Source organism: Elaeis guineensis, chromosome 5, assembly GCF_000442705.2.
Source record: "Elaeis guineensis isolate ETL-2024a chromosome 5, EG11, whole genome shotgun sequence".
Taxonomy (NCBI): domain Eukaryota; kingdom Viridiplantae; phylum Streptophyta; class Magnoliopsida; order Arecales; family Arecaceae; genus Elaeis; species Elaeis guineensis.
The window spans coordinates 2,801,901-2,824,125 of NC_025997.2; the positions used below are offsets into that span (position 1 = coordinate 2,801,901).

Genomic DNA, 22,225 nt, shown 5'->3' on the forward strand with positions numbered 1-22,225 from the left:
TAATATTAATATTAATGATTATGTATATTTACATACATTCCTTGTTGTGCTAATACATATGAAATGTTCCTGTGCCCTTTAAAATATTTTTATATTTTTATAAAAAATAATTTTTTTTATACATATTCTTGTATCCGCATGTCTCTTACCTTATTATTAGAATAGAAAAAAAAAAAACAAAACAAAACAAAAGCAAAATAGTGTTAGGGTTGAAATTGAATCGGATCGAATATCAGTATATTCATATCCATATTTATTTTTTTTGATGAATATAAATAAAGATATAAATATTATTTAGATATAAAAATTTATATTTATATTTATTTTAAATAGATACATGATAAAATAAATTAAAAAAAATATTTATATAATTATATATTATTTTTAAAAATTAATAAATAATATATAAAATTATATATAGTTATATGAAAATTTAAATATTTTGATACGGATCAGATAGTTATTTATTTCAATATTTATATTTTTTTATTAAACAAAAATATAAATATAAATATTAATTAAAATATTAAATTTAAATTTATATTTAAATTGATTCGAAGGTAAAAATAAGTTCGGACTGACATCATGCGCACCATTTTCTCCCGAGGCGGAGGCGGCGTGCATCCCTTATAAAAGAGGAGCTTTTATGCATTAGCAGGCGTCACGTGGGAACAATTTCCATCCTGCCAAGTGCCCTGTAGCAGCAAGTCGGTTCGGGCCGAATAAATACCGGATAGAGAATAACGCAGTGGCGGTGAACCACCAAAACGGAGGGTGACACTGCCTCCTTGAGTCACAGCGCTGAATACCGCCGAAGAGGAAAAGGGGAAGGAATGATCTCAGCTTCCCGAAACCATAAAAGGAAAAAGAAAAAGCTAGGGTTTGTTAGATAGGGAGAAGCCCAGCACCCCTTTCTTTCTCTCCCTGTCGTCTCTCTATCCGCGTCGCAACCCTGGGGCGAGGAAGCTCGAGAGCGATCTGCTGGAGTTGTGCGAATTGGCTTCGGCTCATGGCCGGAATGGAGGTTGATTCACCGCCAGAGCGGAATCCCCCGCCGTCCCCCGAGATCACATTGTCCAGGCACCACTCCATCATCTCTTTTTCCGTATTTTTTTTTAATAAAAAATTTAAGGGGGATTGAGGGGAGGTAATTAGCCGTCAGGAACCTTTCTCTCATCTTCCGCTTCAAATTTCATTTATTTTTGTATTTTTTCTCTCTGATTTTTGTCTAATTTTCTTCTTAATTAGTAAGGTTGCTTCAGAATAGCGTTTTCAATCTTGAGAGGCAATTTGCAAGGAAAGATGTGAGTTCTATCATCAAATCTTAATGCACAAGGGAAAGGATCTTTTAAGATAACAATCTGTGCGGTCCTTTTTTTTTAAAAAAAATTCCTTTCATCTTTTTTGGGGAACAAAGTCTAAAGAAAGTAGCTTTTTTCGGACTTTCGATGGAAACCCACTAAAAATTACTGTGTTATGTGGAGATTTGCTGCAATATTAATGGTAATGCACGAAACGTAGAACCGAGTTCATTTGAGAAATATTAATGAGTTTTACTGAAATGCCCTATTCGTCTGCACCCAGAAAAGGATAAGTTGATCATGAGGACGTCAGTTAACTAGTTGTTGACTAAAAGGAAATGAATCGCTTTTGGATGATAACGTTTCTTTTCTAATTGGGATGAATATCTTCTAGTTCTGCAGCTTTAGCTGATTCTACCAATGCATTAAACGTTTGTATTATCTTTCAAAGAAAATCTGTATTCTTGAATTTCTGATGGTGTGTTTATTATTTCACGTTATCTGAGCTTGATATATGGATTCTGTTTAATGCAATAATATTTTTAATCTTTGAAATTCCCAGAGACTTGTTCGGCAAGGGGTTCCCCTGGAGCTGCTCGAACAGTTTCAGCTGGGACTCGTGAATTTTGTGAAGGAAAACAAATCCCTTGTTTGGGAGATTGTGTCTGCCATCTTACCAACTGATATCCATGTATCAGAGCCTCAAAGATTATCTAAGTCAGAGTCTGGAGGAAGCTCCAGCAGCATCAATGTTGAAGAGTTTGGTGAGAGCATGTTGTGGTTACAATGGCTCATGTTTGAGGGTGAACCACAGGCGACTTTGCAGGATTTGGCTCAGAAAGCTGCTGGCCAACGTGCAGTGTGTGGGGCTGTTTGGGGACGAAATGATTTGGCATACCGCTGCCGAACATGTGAGCACGACCCAACCTGTGCAATATGTGTTCCATGCTTCGAGAATGGCAATCACAAAGATCATGACTACTCGATTATGTACACTGGTGGTGGATGCTGCGATTGTGGAGATATTACTGCCTGGGATCGTGAAGGATTCTGTTCAAAGCATAAAGGAACGGAACAGTTCCAACCTCTCCCTGAGGAGTTAGCAAATTCTGTAGGACCTGTTCTGGATGCTCTTCTGGTGTGTTGGAAGGACAAGGTTTCTTTAGTAGAGCATCTAAGTCACCTCAGAGAAGGTGACCACAAAGATGTGTTTTCCAATGTTGCAAATGAGTTAACTTCTGCGGTTGTTGATATGTTACTTGACTTTTGCAAATGTAGTGAAAGCCTTCTTAATTTCATCTCAAGAAGAATGTTTCAATGTATTGGTTTATTAGATGTTCTTGCAAGGGCAGAGAGGTTCTTGGACAAGGATGTCGTGAAAAAGCTTCACGAGTTGCTTCTAAAATTGCTTGGGGAACCTCTTTTTAAGTATGAGTTTGCAAAAGCTTTCGCAAGATACTATCCAGATACAGTAAATGAAATCATTAAAGAGTGTACGGATTCAGTGCTTGAAAAGTATCCACTATTATTGATTTTCTCTGTGCAAATATTCACAGTGCGTACTTTGACACCACGACTTGTGCGGGAGGTGAATCTGTTGGCTGTACTTCTGGGATGCTTGAGAGAACTTTTTCTTTCTTGTGTTGGAGAGGATAATATTTTACAGGTAAGATGATGATGCATTTTTCTCCAGTGTTACAGTATCACTCCCTAATTTATTTTTTATTATCATTTGAATAGCCTTCCTGTGAAAGTTTTGTTCACTACTTGTTAAGGTTCAAAATTTACTTAACTTGCTTGTGAGATTAATCAAGGATGTGGTACTCTTACCAGTACGTATGACAACTGGGTATTCAATTTGTTGTGTTCTTCAGGATATTCTTGTCATTCTCTTGAATCATAATGTATTTGAATGATTTGTTGGATATGTAATATCATTGTAAGATTTGATTGCAAACCTTTTGCAGGCAAATAAATGGGCAAATCTGTGTGAAACCACAATTCGTCTGGTTGAAGATATACGATATGTTTTGAGCCATGAGGAGGTTCCCAAATATATTGCTCATGAGCGACCTGATATTTATAGAACTTGGATCAAACTTTTAAGTCTCGTACAGGGCATGGATGCTCTCAAGAGAGCTACAAGTATTCATACAGAAGAAGAAAATGAAAATCTGGATGCACCATTTGTGTTGGGACACCATCTTGGCAATGTCCATGCTCTTTTGGTGCAAGGAGCATTCTCTGTTGTCGAGTCCAAAGAAATGAAGGATGTTATGGAAGTACAAGGTTTGAATGATAGTGATAGTGTGCGCCATGCAAAAGTGGGAAGACTTTCTCAAGAAAGCTCTGCATGTAGTTTAAGCAGCAGATGTAGCAGATTGGATTCTGGATTGCAGTGTCATGATGCAAACTTTGATATACAGAATGGCCTATCTATTCCATCTTCTGCAATATGGTTGATTTTTGAGTGCCTAAAATCTATGGAGGTTTGGTTGGAACTAGAAATTGCTCCAAGGAACAATTCCTTTGCTCCTGACGCTATTAGTAGCAGTGGTTGTAATCCCTTGACTTTGAGAAAAAAGTTTTTTAGAAAAAAGGAGGGTGCAAAAAATAATAAGGTTTACAGGATATCTGTGTCTGGTCAGGATATGAATGCAGACCAAGTGCCTACCCCTAGCGAGCAGCATGGGAGGCCTACCCATCCTCTTATTCATGGTATAACTGGTGGTAATGTGATGGATGTTGATGACACCACTGACATGTCTTCTGATCATGCTTCTACGAGTGGATTGTCCGATGATAGTCTTCTGGAAACAGACCTTGGTACAGAACCGGAAGCATTGGGTATCTTGAATATGGCTAACTGGCCTGATATAGTTTATGACATCAGTTCACAGGAGATATCTTTTCACATTCCTCTGCATCGTTTGCTTTCATTGCTATTGAGAATAGCAATGAAAACATGTTATGGTGAAAGTGAAAAGTTGGAGAAGGCAATTGTGATATCTTCAATTCCTTCATCAGCATATTACCATGAATTTTTTTGGCAGGCTTTGGGTAGTTTACAGCCTTATGGATTTTCTGCTTTTGTGATGGAGCATCCGCTAAGGTTAAGAGTATTTTGTGCTCAAGTGCGTGCAGGCATGTGGCGTAAAAATGGTGATGCTGCCATATTTAGTTCTGAGTTGTATCGTTCTGTGCAATCGTGAGTTTATAATGAATTTTATTGAGTTTACAGTTAGAATGAGATCTTGAGTAAGTTAATTTGAGGTTTTTTTTTTTCTCTTACTCTCTAGGTTGGAACAAGGGCTAGCATCTGATCTATTTTTGTTACAGTGCTGTGCTGCATTAGCTCCTCCAGAGTTGTTTGTCAGGAGGATTCAAGAAAGATTTGGATTATCAAATTATACATCTCTGAATCTGGCAGAACATAATGAGTAAGTATCTAGTATCTCCATGTTGGCATGTCAGCATGTCAAAATGTGCATTTACTGTCTTTCTTTTTCCCGGGTTTAAGTTTAGTCATGTTTGTTTCATGCATGCATTCCACAAATTTGTGATAATGCCCTGCAGCACATTTTTTGTTTGTGAAAGAGAAAAGCAAATAATGAAGCATCTGCCGCTAGTTTGATGTTTCCACAAATATTTAGATTGTGGCCAGCAAATAGTAGCACATCTCAATTGGATGCTATATTGCATTTGATTCGATAATTCGTGGTATCAAGTACCAAAGTGATTGTGGTTAGTAAATAGTATCACATCTCAATTGGATGCTATATTACATTTGGTTCGATAATTCAGGCCGAATTACAAAAATAAAATAATTAAAAACAGATGGAACCAAGCAATTTAGAAAAATAGAGAGAGAGAGTTAAATTTGCTATCATGTGCTCTACTAGCCAAGATAGATAAATTTATGTTGTATATATTGAGCATGGCTGTGGCTGAGCATATTGGAGAATTTTTTACCGCTATATGTTGGTTGATGTGTTTGGTGGCCATGGCCGATATAATTGTATATGTACTCTTCTGACCAAGATCCATGGAATCGGAATCGGGATCCGTGCTAGCCGGCCGGTGGTATGAGTTGGTATAGGTCCATACCTGAGCGGACTGGTGCGAATCGACTCAGGAGAAAGGAACCGGAGAGGAGGGAAATAGAGAAAGAGGGGAGGGAGAGGGTGGTTGGAGGAGATGCCGGTGGTGGTCATAGGTAGGCCGTGAGCACGCATTGAAAGGCCGTCAAGGCCTTCGCTTCCTTCGTGAAATCTCGATAGAGAGAGAGAGAGATAGACAGAGAAGGGGGGAGGGAAAGAGAAAGAGGGAGGAGAAGCTATTGGAGAGGCCGCTGGAGGATCTCTGACTGGCCGTCGGATGACGAAATCTTAGCTTGTGGTGCTGCAGGCATGAAATAGGGGCGATTGCCCCTGTTTCATAGGACTTTTTTTAAAAAAACTCCAACCACAGTGAAGTTGGCAATGGATGTGTCGGTTTCACTCGTTCTCTGTTCTTTTTTTAAAAATTTTTGAAACAGTATAGCTGGCAAATCCATTGTCGGCGTCAATATTTATCGTTATTTTTTAAAAAATGCGATGAACTAAATAGGGACGGTCACTCTTGTTTTGTGGCCACAGCTTCGCTCGTGCATTTTCCACCTTCTGATGGCTACGACAGCCATTCGGCGCCCTCCAGCGGTTCTCTGCTGGCTGCGCCTCTTTCCAATACCGTCGCTTTCTCCTCTCTCTATCTCAATTAAACATCCCATCGGGCGACACTAAGCCATGGAGGCCTCCGCGGTCCTCCGACGGTGTTGTCCCCACTTTTTCTCTCCTTCTCTCTCTCTTCTTCTCTTTCCCTTTCCCTCTCTCTCATCCGGTATTCTGATTGTCTGGCCGAACCGTTCTGATTTATCGTTGGTATGGCTTGGAATGCCCTGAACTGTCTGATTCGGGATGGTTTGGCGGACGCTGCTCCTGACCATTAATGTTGGCATTGGATTCTTTGCACAAAGGAAGTGAAAGTTCGAATGGAATCATTTGTTTGCTAGTGATGGGATCTTTTGAACGTGAACAAGGGCTGCAAAAGCTTTAAGCTTATATAGCCTTGGGGTTTGAGGATAAAAGCAGCATTGAAGATTCTTCTACCCTTTAAAAGTTTGTTGCAATTTTTATTAGTGATAGTACTGCAATATAGGATTTCTTTATTTTTTGGGGGAGTGGAGGGTGGCTATGTGCACAGGTTCCAGCTGATCAAATTATTTTGTTCTTTTATTTCCTCAATACTTTGTAATTATTAATAGTAGTGGTTCTGCAATATGTGATGGTGATTTATTTGGGGATCTGGTGGTGTCAGAGAGATGTAGGTGGGCCTATCTAGTTGTTTTTTTCTTTTTCTTTTCCAACTCTGTAATTATTGGTAGTACGGTATTATTAATTGGTGTGTACAGGAGGGACAGAGGTTTGTGGATTATGAAAATTCATCTTTCTAGGATTGGGCTAGTAACTTCGAACACTCTTTTTCTTGTGCTGGTAACCTTAAACTTGCAAACTTTGTAACTAATCTTAAAAGTCTCAAGGTTGTTTTTACTGAAAATGTTAATTACTTTTTGATGTGATATAAAATCCTTGTACCAGACATACACCTGCCTCTTGCTCCTCCTTTTTTTTTTGGGGAGGGGGGGGGGGGGGGGGGGGCGAGGTGCGGGATGTGGAAGGGGCATGAATGTAGGGGTTGAGAACTGTCCCTTATTTTCCCCAAATTGAAAATCTCCTATGTGATCGTTGTTCATCATGATTTCATTTGAGCATTATCAAGTTATAAAACTAACAAGCCACTAAGTTCATTTGTACTCCGCTAAGGGTTGCCGGATCTAGCGGTATAGGTGGAGAGAAAAAGAAGTTGGGGGAGGGGGTTGAGAAAGTGAAGGAGTGGGCGAAGGGAGAAAGATACCCAGGAAGAAGAAGAAGAGGAGGGGGGGTGGAGGGGGTTTCACGGCCTGATCCTATGGGCTTGGAGAAAAAGGACCTCTCAAGGTCCTTTTTTTAATCCGGCAGCAATCAGGCCTGTGACACAACTTTCTTCCCCACCCACTCCCCAGCAGTTGATTAATTTTTCCCAGCTATAATTTTTCAATGAAGCCTTTTGCCTTCCATAGTAAAACTTAATTTCAAAATTCCAACCTTATTTGAGCTGCACAGTGTTCTATAGTCTAATTTGATTTCAAATACACTTTGTAAGTGGAATTACATTTGACTTGCTGTCATGAACCTTTGGGGGATTGAAGTTTGCAATCTTCATTAGATCATAACAAGTGTTTGTAATAATTCCATTATATGAATCAGGTCCATTTTTGTTGAATATCATTGTGCTGCCCTGTATGTCTACATTCCAGAAATTTGTTTATTATTTTTACTTGTTTTTTGGGGGGCACAGAAATTCCTTGTTAGAGTCAAAACATCTTAGAATTGAATGTTGAGTAGATTGTATAATGAGCAAAAATTAGAAGACGTGTTTATGTCAAAAGCTTTTAGTGCCTAAGAGTTGTATATCATTGGGAATAGTTTTAGGAGCTATGTTTTCCTTCACATTGGTGTCCCTTATTATGTAGAATATTTTGCTGCATGCATTGAAGGAACAAATTAACATCTATTTCTGTTTTGGATTTTTATGTGTTCATGTTGCATGGTAGAAAACTGTTACTGTGGGCATTTTGACAGAGCAGCAGACTTCTTGGATGAAGATTGCACTTCCTAGGACAACTGTTTTTACTTACTGAAACTTTGATCTATAATACAGAACCTTCATATTTGTATTTTGTTTGGTGCTTTATGAACCAGTGTTTGAAAAAAAAGAAAAAAAGAAGTGTGTGTGCGTACGCACGTGGGTAGGTTCTAAACAGATCTTTCAGTAACATGCCTCAAGGAAAACATTGTTTTCAGGTATGAGCCGATTCTGGTACAGGAAATGCTCACTTCCATCATACAAATAGTAAAAGAACGGCGTTTCTCTGGACTTTCTCTAGTCGAAAACTTGAAGAGAGAATTGGTATATAAGTTAGCTATTGGAGATGCTACTCATAGCCAGCTGGTAAAAGCACTTCCTCATGATCTTTCCAAGAGTGATCAGCTTCAAAATGTTGTTGATATGCTTGCAGTGTATTCAAATCCCTCTGGCATGAAGCAGGTTGTGGTCCATGTTGTGGTATATGTTTGCTCTTTCTAAAATTTGGTCTGCAATCAATTAACATTGAACTGATATCCGCCTGCATTTCAGGGTAAATATTCTCTTCATAAAGCATCCTGGAAAGAATTGGATCTGTATCATCCCCGCTGGAATTCTAGGGATTTACAGGTTGCTGAGGAGAGATATTTCCGGTTCTGCAAAGTTTCTGCACTTAATATTCAGCTTCCTCGATGGACTGCTATCTTTGAACCATTGACTACAATTTCTAGAATTGCCACATCAAAAGCAGTTCTTGAAATTGTTCGCGCGGTTCTATTTTATGCTGTTTTCACGGAGATGTCGCCAGTATCTCCTGCTCCTGATGATGTTCTTATAACAGCATTGCATTTACTCTCTTTAGCATTAGATATATGTGATTCACAGAGTCGTGATAATCAGTCATGCATGAGCTTTTCCCATCATGCAGAAGATTCTTTTCCTATATTGAAGTATGCTAGTGAAGAATTTGATGTGGGTGCCTCTAATGAGTTGCCTTTCTGGAAGAATCAATGCTTGCTGTCACTGCTAGTTTCATTAATGAGGAAGCATAAGGAAGAAAGTTATAAGAGTTTTCCTGAGACAAGGCAGTGTGATATTTCTTCTCTGATTGAGAATTTATTGAAGAAGTTTGCTCAGCTGAGTACTGATTGCATGGGTGCCCTGAAGCAACTGGAACCAGATATGGTCTTTCGAATGCTTCAGCAGTTTCCTGACAATACCATTCAGAATTCGGCATCAGCTTCTGATACTGAGCGTAGGGCAAAAGCACGAGAGCATCAAGCTGCTATAATGGTAAGATATTGTTGCCTTTTTCCCTCCCCATGGTATTGACCTTTATTATTATTATTATTTTTTGATTAACTATTTCAGAGTTTAATTTATGTATTTCTCTTAACCCTCCAAGCTTGACTAGTCCTTCACCTTTTCTTTGAAAAGATTTTATGCCATAACTATGCAAAATTACATGGAAACATGTCATATCTTATCAACTTGATATAAATGAGTTATGCTCTCTAAGGGCTCATTGGAAATCAAAAATTGTTATGCTGAATTCAACATCTTGATTTTGTGAGTGTCAGTTGCAAGATTGTCTCCTTGGGACATTTGAAGGTAATGTTCCTGAAGATGAAAGACATGAGGAAGATGATTTAGGTGATTGAGGAAATTTAACTTTTTGTTTACTAACTTTAAAAAAAAAGAATTGTCATGAGCTATATGTATGTAGAGTTGTCGGCCTGCACATCTAGTTTCTGGTAGCTATGTTTGTTCCCTCTAAGAAGCTTTCATGAGATACTCAAAAATTTCATCTGTACTCAATTTTGTAAATTGTCAAAATCTGTCTTAGCCTGCTATTCTCAGACCGTGTGGCTCTAAACCAGGAAAAGATACATAAATCTTTCTCAGGTTATCAATCAAGAGGAACTGTGTAGACTTTTGTCTTTTGGTTTTCCAGTTGTTGCATCATTGGATTATCCATTTTTCAAAACTTCATTGTCACAATAAGCACTGACACTCCTGGTTATTGTATTATACTCTTGAAACAGTTTTCTATGTTGCTATGCTGTTATAAAGAAATGAGTGTTGGCTATTTTATGCATGATTTCAATATGTTATGGTCTCTCTCATGTGATGTGTGATGATGTTACATGGCTAAATAATCTATAGTTGCATTCGTTGTACCACCTTGAACCATTTGGTTTGGGATGTACTGAACTATACCGAGGGTGAACCAGCATGGTTCTGCCTCTGGGTTTGAGAAATCAAGTGGAGGGAGGAGGAGAGAGAGAGGAAAAGAGATAAAGGGAGGGAGGGAGAGAGAGTGGGATCAGAAACCCCTCGTATCTCATCTCGAAACAGGGTTCCCCTATTATTGAACGAAACAGGGGATACTATATATTTCTTTTGTCATTTTTCAGCTGAAATCGGCAAATAATTTGCGGACTTGCTATAGTGAAGTTGGCAAATCATTTGCAGACTAGTCCAAAAAATTCAAAAAAAAAAAAGGGTTCACGTCGGAATGACACGATATGGACTACCATTCTGGTTGCCGACCAGTGCAGATCCTGGTACTGGTTCGGCGAACCTTGAATTCTATATAAATGAGCACCGTAATATTTAATATATATCTAAAAGGATTTATTTGGCATTTGATTGGTTGGTGATGCAAAGCTATGATGTATATTAAATGTATGAGAAATCAGGCTTGATGTCTGTTTGATCCATATATGCCATTTAAGTATGCAATAAATATTGCAAATAATATTCATGGGGTGATGCATGAATGTAAACAGCTCCTTTTTTGTTTCAAGGAAATTCATCCTATTTGAGCATGTTGATGCTTACCAATAATTGTTATTTCACGACAACTTTGTTTATTTTCTGTTACTTGTCTTCCTTTCTCATTGGTTACATTGTAGGCAAAAATGAGAGCTGAACAATCAAGATTTATTGCCAGCCTTGAGTCCATGGTTGGTCATGGACAAGATGTTCCAATATCCAAGCAGGAAATATCAATTTCAGAAGTCGATCATGTCTCTGAGGAATCAGCACCACTTTGTGCCCTTTGTCATGATCCAGATTCACAGAGTCCGTTATGCTTCCTGATTCTTATCCAGGTAAGAATTTGTTGCTGATAATTTACTTGAGACATACTGATTAGCATGCCTTCACATAATTTTCACTTTTTAACTATCAGCAAATACTCATATGCCATCAATAAATTACTGATTTCTTCGTTATTTTCTACTATTGACTGTACTGTCATTTTTTTACACCATTGAAATTAGAAATCTCGGCTTACAACTTTTGTTGAGAGAGGTCCACCATCGTGGGAAGATGGAGGCCAGTCTGATGGGAAGATACAATCAGTTGGAAAAGAAGGGGTTGTTAATCCATCTAGTGCTGACTCAAGCAGTCCAGCACAGTTGGTTCAGAATGCAGGCGTTGATTTTTCTATTGATATAGAACCTGCAGAAGGCAATGCATTTCTTGACTTTTCTGAAGAACAGCTTCCTGATATTAGAAACATTCAAAGGCCTACTGTATCATGCGATAATGGCGCAGACACTACATTGTCTCTTGAGATGATGGAGGATGAAATCTATCAGTCTATTGTAGGGGACATGCAAAGTATTGAATCCCATACAGAGGCACTGAATGGTGAGCAGACACGTTCTACTTTATATGTTCCAGTAGGTTCAAAGAAAAGTAGAAACATAGAGTTTTCTGTGCTCGGGGAGTACATTGCATATTTGTCAAGAGAGACTTCAAAACATCAATCTTCCATTTATGGTCTGCAGTGTCTTGCAAATGTATCATCAAAGCCTACATCAACTGCTAAATTTAAGAGATTTGGTCCAAGCGACTGCAATGGGATTCATATTTCTTCTTGCGGGCATGTTGTGCATCAGGATTGTCATGATCGATATCTATCATCCTTGAAACAACGGTATGCTGTGGAGACTGTCAGAATATATTCATCTGTTATAGGCATTTCAGCTGAAATGGTACATTTAACTTTTGGAATTGTTTTTAAAAATTTGAATTTGTTTGTGAAGTTTCTTTAATCAGATGATTGATATCCTTCTTTTGGGAGGAAATGAAGAATGACTTTTGAGATAAATTTATCACTGAGTGCTTTCTTGGATGGTATCAACCCTTGTGGAGCAGGAATTTGATTCTGGTTGGAGTCAGCCCTCGAGGGATTTAGTGGGTACATAAGGTAGAAAAGAGGGGTTAGTCTCTCCTAATCTGAGAGATAGAGAGAGAGGGGGAGACTTTATTAGACAAATTTGCCTAGTCTGTGGTATGGGAAGCGTTCCACATATGAGAAAGCAATGTTCGTCATGTTTTTATATTCTGAAGTTTATCTTATAGCAGAAGAAATGATTGAACGATCATGATTTTGGACATCAAGTTTTTTTTTTTTCCCTGTAGATGGTTCCTGGTAACTTTGCTATATGGATGTTCACTAGAACTGTATATTATAGGGAATTTACATTGTTTGGTTACATAGTGAATTGAGAAACTTAAAAAAGATTCCTTCTTTTTGCAATGTGGTCTAGTCTGACTTTTGGCAATTAACATCTTCCAATCTAAGGGAATTATGGTGATGGACCAAAACTTGAATGCCTTGTGGTCGTCCTTCAACTTGTAATACCATTGATGGTAGGTGAGGTACGACATTCCTTTCCCTTCAAAAAGAAAAAGAACTTGGCATGATATTGACAAAATGGTGCTGAATTCCTAGTTTAGACAACCCTAACAAGTGTCGTACTTGTTATGAAATATAAAGGCTAGGTGGCAGGAATGTGACCTGTTTTTATGCATATTATTCTCATACATCAGCGAGGTCAAACTTTTAATTCACCTCTAGATTTGAGGAGAAATAGCAAGATGGTATTAGTAGGTGATATATTCTTGCAGTTAGCAAATTATTTCCTGCTTAAAATGGTTGTGTTTCTTTTTTCTTTACTTTTCCCCCTCTTGTTGCATGGTTCTGGTGGCCTTTTATTTTTTTTGTTTTGTTTTGTGTGTGTGTGTTGTGGGGGGGGGGGGGGGGGGTTTGATGAAACAAGGAAAGAGAAATTTCAAAAATGGCTCTAAGTTTTGGTTAAAATTTGAATCCTAAGCCAGAAACTGTTGGTTTTTGCTGGAAAAAATTCAAAATCAGGGTCTTCAGAACAAAGTTGATTTATGGAACCAAATATATCGTGAAAGTATAGACAATTTATGCTAATTTAAGTACACTTTTTAAATATATTTAGGCTTGGCATCTACCTAAACACTATGGTATAGCTGCCAATTTACCATATGGCTTTCCAAAATTACAAACATTAAAAATAAGAAAATAGGTGTAGGACAGTTGATATGTCCATATGTTAGTGAACAGCGAAGTAAGCACAGGAGGAAAAGAATGCTTGACAATTGTTCTTGAACTTCAAGGATCATTGAAGTTTTTGCATAATGACTGCATGACTATAATTTAAAGGGAACCATTCAGCCAGATGAGAAAGTACAAGTGTTTGCTAAGTCGCTGATAATTAAGATACCATCATGAAGGTGGCAATAGAACAAGCTAAATTCCATCAAATGAAGTTTGATGTGTTAATCATGCTTCATTTCTACGTATGTTGAGAAATATTGCTAACACTGCTCTTCTCAGACTTCTTTGTTCTTTACTCACCAGTTTCATACTTTTTCTCCTTAAGTGAAAGTAAACATCCAGCTTTTGGATGTTCCCAGTGACTAAGCAAATGTCATTTTCAATCTTCAAAGCCGTACCATCCCAATTGGTATCTCATTACTTTCTAATGGTGTGAATACTGAGCTCTTTTGCAGTTCTTGTACCTCAGCATTGTCAATCATATATTTGCCCAATATCGAACCATACAAGGTTGCTAGGGTCTTCCGACTGTTTGATAAGTTGTTCTGTAAGTTTTATTGATACAATCTTACACCAGAGGAAAGTTGTGTTGTGAAAGAAGGCCATAAGATTAGCCTGAAACTTACCTGCCAATACACGTGGAAACTGCATATTATGTACTATATTTTGTTGCAACTAATTTTTTTAAAAAAAGGTTTTTGGAGAAGGAAAACAGTATGTGTAGGAGAGAAGCCAAAATCGATATGAATGAGATCAGGATATCAACATCATGAGAGAATCAGTCATCTTGATTAAAATATTGGGACCTGTCTGTGAAAGGACATCAGATTTTAGATCTATGAGTATGGCGATTTATGTTATTTTGGTGTTGACTAATAAAAGTTATAGTCAAATATTATACTGATGAAATATAGCAATGTGGGAAGGATCCAAGTCCTATGTCCAGCCTGCATTGGATTTAAACTTACAAGATGTAGCTCATGTTTGAGTTTTTGTTGGTCAAATTAATACTGAATTAACATTAGTCTTATCGCACTTATATAATATAATTCATTTCATTTGATAGGGTTCGTAAAACTTTGTTGTTGATAGTTCACCATTGCTCGTCTTTTGCTTGAAAAGAAAATTCTTGATACTTTTTGTTTCCCTGCTATGTTTCAGATACATTAGGAGGCTTGGTTTTGAGGGAGTTCACATTGTGGACCCAGATGTGGTAAGATATATTTCTGTTATGATAGTGCTGCAATTATTTTTCATGACTCATTATCTTACCTTCTCCTTAATATTTTGCTTTTTTCCAGGGAGAGTTACTTTGCCCAGTATGTCGTAGATTTGCGAATTCTATCCTTCCTGCATTCCCTTGTACTTCTAATAGTGCCTGGAGGAATATGGCGACCTCAATCAATAGTGCAACACCGACTAATATATCATCATCAATCTCATCAGATTTGGTTGGTGGCATTTTATGCCTTCCCCTTGCATTATCTATTCTTCAAAGCACATCGAAAGTGGTTGGACAGAGCGGATTCCTCGAAGCCTACTCTGGAAAGCCAAGGGAAACCATAGAACCAGCTCTCGAGCCCACCCTTCAAAAATTGTTTATACTCTATTATCCTCGCAGTTATGGGAGCTTGTTAGCATCTGGTCGGCTTAGTCATTCCCTGATTCTCTGGGATACACTTAAGTACTCGATTATATCTACAGAAATTGCTGCTCGTGGAAGGCTAAACATGCATTCCACTGGTTCAAAGTCTTGCCTCGAATCTTTATATGGTGAACTCCATTCTTCTAGTGGATTCATATCATCATTGCTACTTCATGTTGCTCAATCTGCTCGCAGTTTAAATCCTCTTGAAGTGCTTCTGAGGTTCAGAAGCATTCAACTTCTAGCAGGGTCAATCTGTTCTGGTGTGTCAGGGGACAACAATTTATCAAATGCTGATAAGCCAAGAGGTATGAATTTGTCTTCTTTTGGATCTTTAACACTGTCCTTGTGAATATCAACCATGCTGTATGTTGCTTATTAATGATACTGTATTCAAAGCTGTCCAGAATTTGTAATTTACTAAAATAGGTGGGAGAAGGTAAACAGTCAGAGTTCTGGCTGTTGATGTTTATGAGCAACGGATAGTGAACCCAGGTTCCTATTGCAAGTATTTTTTTTCCCCCCTTTGAAGTTATTTTGGTTATTGTAATGATGCAGGGTAATGATCGAATATAGAAGGAAAATCCAACTGCCTTGTGGTTCATGTTGTGCTTCCTTTGCTTATTCTATCCAAAGTTTGCTGCTTATTAGATTGTTTTTCATGATGGTCTATTAGATGTTCTCATGTTGCACTAGGAAATGAAAGAGATTGTCATGATGATCTTTTTTTTTTTTTTTTGTGTAGTTTCTTGAAGAAAGTTCTATTCTGGGGCAGATAGGCATCATGGTGGGTATTATGCATTAGTTATGATGGATGAGCATGGTCAAGAAGGAAGATTTATGTGATACTAGGCTTGATTGTGAGCAGAATCATCCTTTCAAGCACATTTAGTATGTCCTATATCATGGACTTGTGTAATAGATGGCAGCTGCTGATCTAATATGAGGATTTTGCGATGCTCACTTCTATGGCTGTTGCTTTGTGGATGTTAAGATAACAAATAATCATAATGCCTATCTTTTTGAAATTAGGGGGCATATTTGTTTGTTTTGCTGAGGAAAAGGGCCCCATATGATGTCGGATTCTTGGTGAAGCTTTTAAGATTAGATGGAAGAAGAAACACAAAGTGGTGGATGCAACATTGCAAATAAGTTATATCTGGACATCATGGGCAAGGGGAAGATGTTATGGAAATTTGTAGTGGAGATCAAAAACTTGCCCTCTCTGCTGACTTTGGTGGCAATTTCTCCTTGGGCATAGCCTCAGCAACACAAAATGAGAATCCAAGTAATTTATTTGAGAACAAAAGCCAAAATAAGCATGTAATGTCAGAATGTATTTTGTTCGCCCATCAAATACTTGTCTTTACTCAGAAGTTTCGACTCTGACAAGGTAGACTGTCAAGTTAAGAAGGATCGCAGAAAGTTATTTTAAAGATAATGGCAGGTGAAATCAGGGCCTCATTTAATTATAGATTCTTTTGTATAAGGGAAAAAAAATCAGGTTATTTGGTTCTAGCACAAGTTGAAGTGGAGTGCAAGTTTCACCATTTAGGTAAGTGCTTGAGATTGGAGAAGAGCTTTGTGGAGTAACCACACTAGAATTACTTATTCCATAGGTTCGAGGGATTAGTTTTCTAATATAGTGTGGTTCTAATATACTGTCTCAAATGTGGATAGGGGTCTTCTGAGTTCTGACGAATGGACTTTTTAATCTTGGTATTGAGCTCAAATCAGCAGGGAGAGGGAAAACCCTGAGGGTGTGTTTGGATATTCCTGCAGGTTTGGGCTGAAAATCCTGTAGGAATAGGGCTTAGCCTGCCTAGCACATATCTTCTAAACTGTATGTGCAGATTTTGTCCAGTATATAGCATATGAGGTCTGGCCCAACTCATGTCAGCCGGACCTCTTCTAGTCCATTCCTATCGGATGGAAAAAATCATCCTGGTGAGGTCATTTTTTTTCTCCGTGAGGGATTTGGGCCGGCCCACTGAAAAAATTCGTTTGAATACTGTGTATAGGCCTTGCCTGGCCCTTGCTCTTATTAATCCTGTTGGATCGCACGGGATCATCCAAAGAGCCCCTAAGATATTGAAGAGACCCATGGGATGGCCACCAGTAATGTTGGATACATAACATGTTTTTGATTGTTATTGTCAAGGGTTGTGTTAAGAAAAGAAGTTCAACACAAGGACACACCTTAGGGATGGGTTTATGAAGATTTGGCTTTCTTAAAGTCCTAGGTTGGTCTTTTGTGGACCTTGAGATTTTAGAAATAAGAAGCTTAGTGGGACCTCTTGTTGAAACCTCTACCTTAGCGATAGGAACTGTGGATCAGTTTTGATTAATGTGGTTTTAGAACACGTTAGTTTGAACTTAATGCTGAAGTAAAATAAAGAATATAAATGTATGTATTTACTATATCTATGTATGTATTCTAACGCGTTCCAAGAAAAAGTTTTGGTAGTACAAAAAGTAAGGGAAAAGTTAAGCTTACTAATATAATAATATCATCAAATGCACTGAAGCAAATGCAGATTTTACATCCCTAATTCATTTTGTCTTGGGCAGGTACATTCTCTTCTGTACTGGAATGTGCTGACAGTGGAGGAGCCTTTCCCGACTCTCAGTTTTGGAAACAAGCTGCTGATCCTATCCTTGCTCAGGATCCTTTTTCTTCATTAATGGCTGTCCTTTTTTGCCTTCCACTTCCATTTATATCATCAAGTGCATACTTCATCCCTCTTGTGCATCTCTTCTACGTGGTCTGTGTTGTTCAGGTATAAAATCTAGAGTATTGCTCTGAAAAAACTTGTGGCTGCACAGTTATTTTTGAATGCCTTTTCATTTCTCTTCTTTGTATGCTGAAACATAAGGACATGATTCTTTGCAGGCATTGATTACATGCTATGGCAAACATGATTTTGACATATCGAGCTTTGGTGACTGCCTTCTTAATGATGTTTCCAAGACTATGGCGGAATCTGAACTTGTTAGACAGTATTTTGTCTCAAATTATATTGATACCTCTTGTCATCCGAAGGATATGATCCGCAGATTAACATTTCCTTATCTACGAAGATGTGCATTACTCTGGAAATTGCTAAAATCCTTGAGGTTGGTCCCACTCTATGGTAGCTTTTGTATGTGGGAAGGATCGAATCTATATACAAGCAGTGACGCATTAGATACTGCTAACTGCCTTACAGTAGAGCTTAATGGAATAAAGGAATTGGAGGATATGTTTGAGATTCACTCATTGGAATTGGTTCTGAAGGATGAGGTCGTGCATGCTTTATCCTTGAGATGGTGTGAGCATTTCCTCAAGGAGATCAGAGTTTGTGAAAATAGAGGTGTCTTATTTTCCACTCCGGCAGTTCCCTTTAAGTTGATGCAATTACCTCGGGTTTACCAGGATCTCTTGCAAAGGTTAGGATAAAAATATGTTTAGGCAGATGTGGTATTGAATGTTAATTTTTCAACTCAATGAGATTGATGGTCTTTAATTTAATAAAATTGGTACCACAGGTATGTAAAGTTACCATGCTCTGATTGCAAGTCTATCCCAGAGGAACCTGCATTGTGCTTGCTTTGTGGTAAATTATGTTCTCCAAACTGGAAGCCATGCTGCCGGTTCGTATGATACTTTTTAATGTCATGCACATAGTTTTTGTGCATGATTCCTTTCATCTAGCATTCTACTCTAATATCTCTGTAACTTCATAATTGTGCCACCCAAATTGCTGATTTCACCCCTTTAGGACGATGAGTAAATGCCAAAATCATGCGATGGACTGCGGTGCTGGCATAGGTGTTTTTCTGTTGGTCAGGGTAAGTCTATATAGTCAATGCTTGAATTCATAAAGTGATTACTTTTTGTTAGCTTTATGACTGATGATTGTTTTGGTTACAGAGAACCACGATCTTATTGCAGAGATTTGCAAGGCAAGCCTTTTGGCCATCTCCCTACCTGGATGCCTTTGGTGAAGAGGTACTTGGATTGTTTTATGTCTCCAAAACTATGATGAGAGAATCATGTCTGAACAATGCTATATGGTATCATTGTATATTTGACTAGCACCTCTCAAAATCCAAACTCAATCTGAAGTTTATATCCCTGACGGTTTCAACACCTCACTGCTCTGCTCCCTTTCCTCTTCAATACATGAGTGGGTGGTATTCATGTTTCTGAAGCCAAAGATTCAATACCTTCCAGGCATTGATCTTCATTTCAAATTAACAGCTTGGCTTAATCAGCTTAACATTCAAACTTAATAATTGTAAATGGATGAACCATGGACATCAAAGATAGACGGATTATAGTTTTTCATGGTTAAGCTATCACCAAAGCGATACTACTATGCAACATGAACAGTTCTTTATTTAAAGACTGAATGGCTTCTACTGATGTTAAATACACTGCATCATCCAATACTGCAGATGCGTAGTTTTGTACATGTGCATGAGTACAGACACAGACAATTAGCATCTCAAATGTTCTCTCAGACTCATGATGAATTTGCTCACCACTTGATATTCCATTCCTTCTCTGTTTGCTAACTTCTTTGTGCACCATACTCCCTCTGGGTGCAGGATCTTGATGTAAGAAGAGGAAAACCTTTGTATTTGAATGAGGAGCGCTATGCAGCTCTTACGTTTTTGGTGAGCAAGTTTTACTTCTATGTTTTCACATGATGTATATGGTGATGATGATTATCATTAGTTGAGAGCAAACTTTGATCATGTTGAAAGCCCTGAGACTGGATATTGCTGATCCTTTTTATTATGCTTTTAATTAAAGATGCTTGATTCTCTATATTTTTTTGTCGACTGACTTTGTTCAGGTTATTGTTTTTCATACCGTTGCTGTTTAAGTCTTATTGTAAATCTAATTCAGTTCCGACGTGTCATAGGTGGCATCTCATGGTCTTGCTTGGACCTCTGAAGTGCTTCGGCAAACAACCATTGGTTTTTGGGGTGCTGATTAGAACATTCAAATGAATTCTTTGCGAAGGTGAGAATTAAAATTTGGTCATGTTTTATCCTTTGAACTTGTTTGTCGTCTTCAATGGTAGTTGGTCCAGGACCTTTTTTTTTTTTTTTCTTTTTTAAAGAAAAAGCATGAGATGACAATGTCCCTGATGATGGGATTAAATGGAAAACTGAAATGCAGAAACAGGTTCGACAGATGTAGTTCCACTCATCCATCTTACACTGAAATCATCTTTGGAGTGCTGGCTGTTGGTGGAGAATGGAGCACTGACTCGCAGGCTTCATGCGTGACACTCTCATTGTCGGTTTCATGATGCATCTGTTTGTTGAGAGAGAGAGCACCTAGGCCTTCTATTTCTCACCTTATTATCTGCTAATTTCATACAATTTTCGGTACGAGTGACTGAAATTGTATGGCTTTATCCTACCTCTCAGTCTGCTGTATTGAGACTTGGAATCGTGTGGGTTTTCGACCCAGTTATGCAAGCTGTACAGTACAGGTGATATGGGATTGCGAAGTACTGTTCGTTTGCAATTTTATAGTGGAGTCCATTTTGGCTGCATGTGTATTTAATGGGAAGGATTCCATTGATTCTATTAAATCATGAACATGCTAATGTGTATTGGTGGAAAGGTATTCGTGAGTTGAGCATATGAATCTCGGTGTGTACATGCGGGGATTAATTCACTGGAAAGGCATTTCTGAATAGAGGAAAGGAATCTCAGCGTGGACCGACGTGGATTAATTAAGTGGAGGGTGCCGTTAAATTTGATACAAGCCACGGTTCCTGCCAATTTTCTGGCTTTTAATCGGTCTCCAGTTTCAAGTTCCCAAGTAACCATGTGTGTATGTAATACATCTGATAGGTTTCCCATCACTCAATTGGATTTAAAAAAAAAAAAAGGTGGTCTAGCATCCAATCTTCAGTATCCCGTCTAATAAGAAGTTAAAGGGGATGGTCGGTATTGATGCTTAACTGCTCGTTCGCTTTCGTGGGACAAATGTTTATCGGCGCGTCATCGCAGAATGTGGGGAAAGGATGCAGTGTGTGTTGAAGATATATTATATATGAAATATGGGATGCCCTATATATATATATATCTGTGTGTGAGAGAGAGAGAGAGAGAGAGAGATGTGGGAAAAAATTGATAGCTTTGATCCCGAGGTTCTAAGAGGGTGGATGGATGGAGTCGAAAGATAAAATAATTTTCATTCATCACTTAGTTTAAAAAATTTTATGAATGATGGATAAAAAAAGAAGGATTGTCCATTTATTTAGGTTGATCATTTTGCATCTTCTCAAATTGGGAGGATACAAGGAAGGATAGATAAAATATTGAAGATAATTTTTTTATATTAATAAAATTATTTTTTATTAACTTTTTATCAAAATCTAATATTTATTTATTTATTTTATTTATATATATTTATTTTATCTGTACTATTTATCATATACTACTAAATTTTATCATTAATTATTTTAATTTCAGTATATAATTTTTATAACTATAACTAAATAATTAAAATTATTTTTTTTATTTATATTCACTATTTTTTAGTTAATTATATATGTAAAATTAATCAACTATTTAAATTAAATTATAAATAAATTAATATTTATATAATTAATATATAAATAAATTTATTTATATATAATTAATTTATTAAATTAAAATAATTATTTATTTAATTATAAATTATAAAGATTATAACTTATATATTACTTTATTTTTTTAGTATAAATAAGTGTTATAAATTAATAATAATAATATTTTTATTTATAAATTTTAGAGAAGAAAAAAAGCAGCTCTTATCTCTCTTCTGGTTGTATATAGAGATTTTTTTTTGCATGATTTCTTATGCTATCGAACTCAATTACTCTTTGACGGAGCAGCAACTCTTGATTGTACTGTTCGATACCAAATCGGTTAAGCAATAACCAAGAAAAATACATCCTGAAATGTTAAGCTCTTTCGGTTGAAGAAGATAAAAGTAATTTAGTAAAAATATCTATAAATATTATTCATTCTTCCATTCATTTTTTTATATTAAATAAAAAAATTATTTATATATATTCTTCCATATTTTATCAAATATATGAGAGAATGTGGAAAGATCCATCCATTTTCTCCCTCATATATCTTTTCTCCTTTATCCATCCTTCTAATATATTTCTC

At 37.3% G+C, this 22,225-nt stretch overlaps 1 protein-coding gene across 1 annotated transcript; it reads left to right on the forward strand.

Annotated features, from left to right (window-relative positions):
* The first annotated feature begins 741 nt into the window (after positions 1-741).
* LOC105044403 (E3 ubiquitin-protein ligase PRT6) lies at positions 742-20,610 on the forward strand. The gene is given in 19 exon segments (XM_010922280.4): positions 742-1,043; positions 1,046-1,080; positions 1,864-2,967; positions 3,269-4,509; positions 4,601-4,741; positions 8,243-8,486; positions 8,577-9,317; positions 10,943-11,140; positions 11,312-11,973; positions 14,572-14,623; positions 14,712-15,363; positions 17,627-17,835; positions 17,949-18,484; positions 18,584-18,688; positions 18,817-18,886; positions 18,969-19,046; positions 19,649-19,717; positions 19,969-20,069; positions 20,229-20,610. Coding segments are annotated over 18 exon segments (6,246 nt in total). The 5' UTR covers positions 742-1,009; the 3' UTR covers positions 20,044-20,069; positions 20,229-20,610.
* The last annotated feature ends 1,615 nt before the right edge of the window (positions 20,611-22,225 follow it).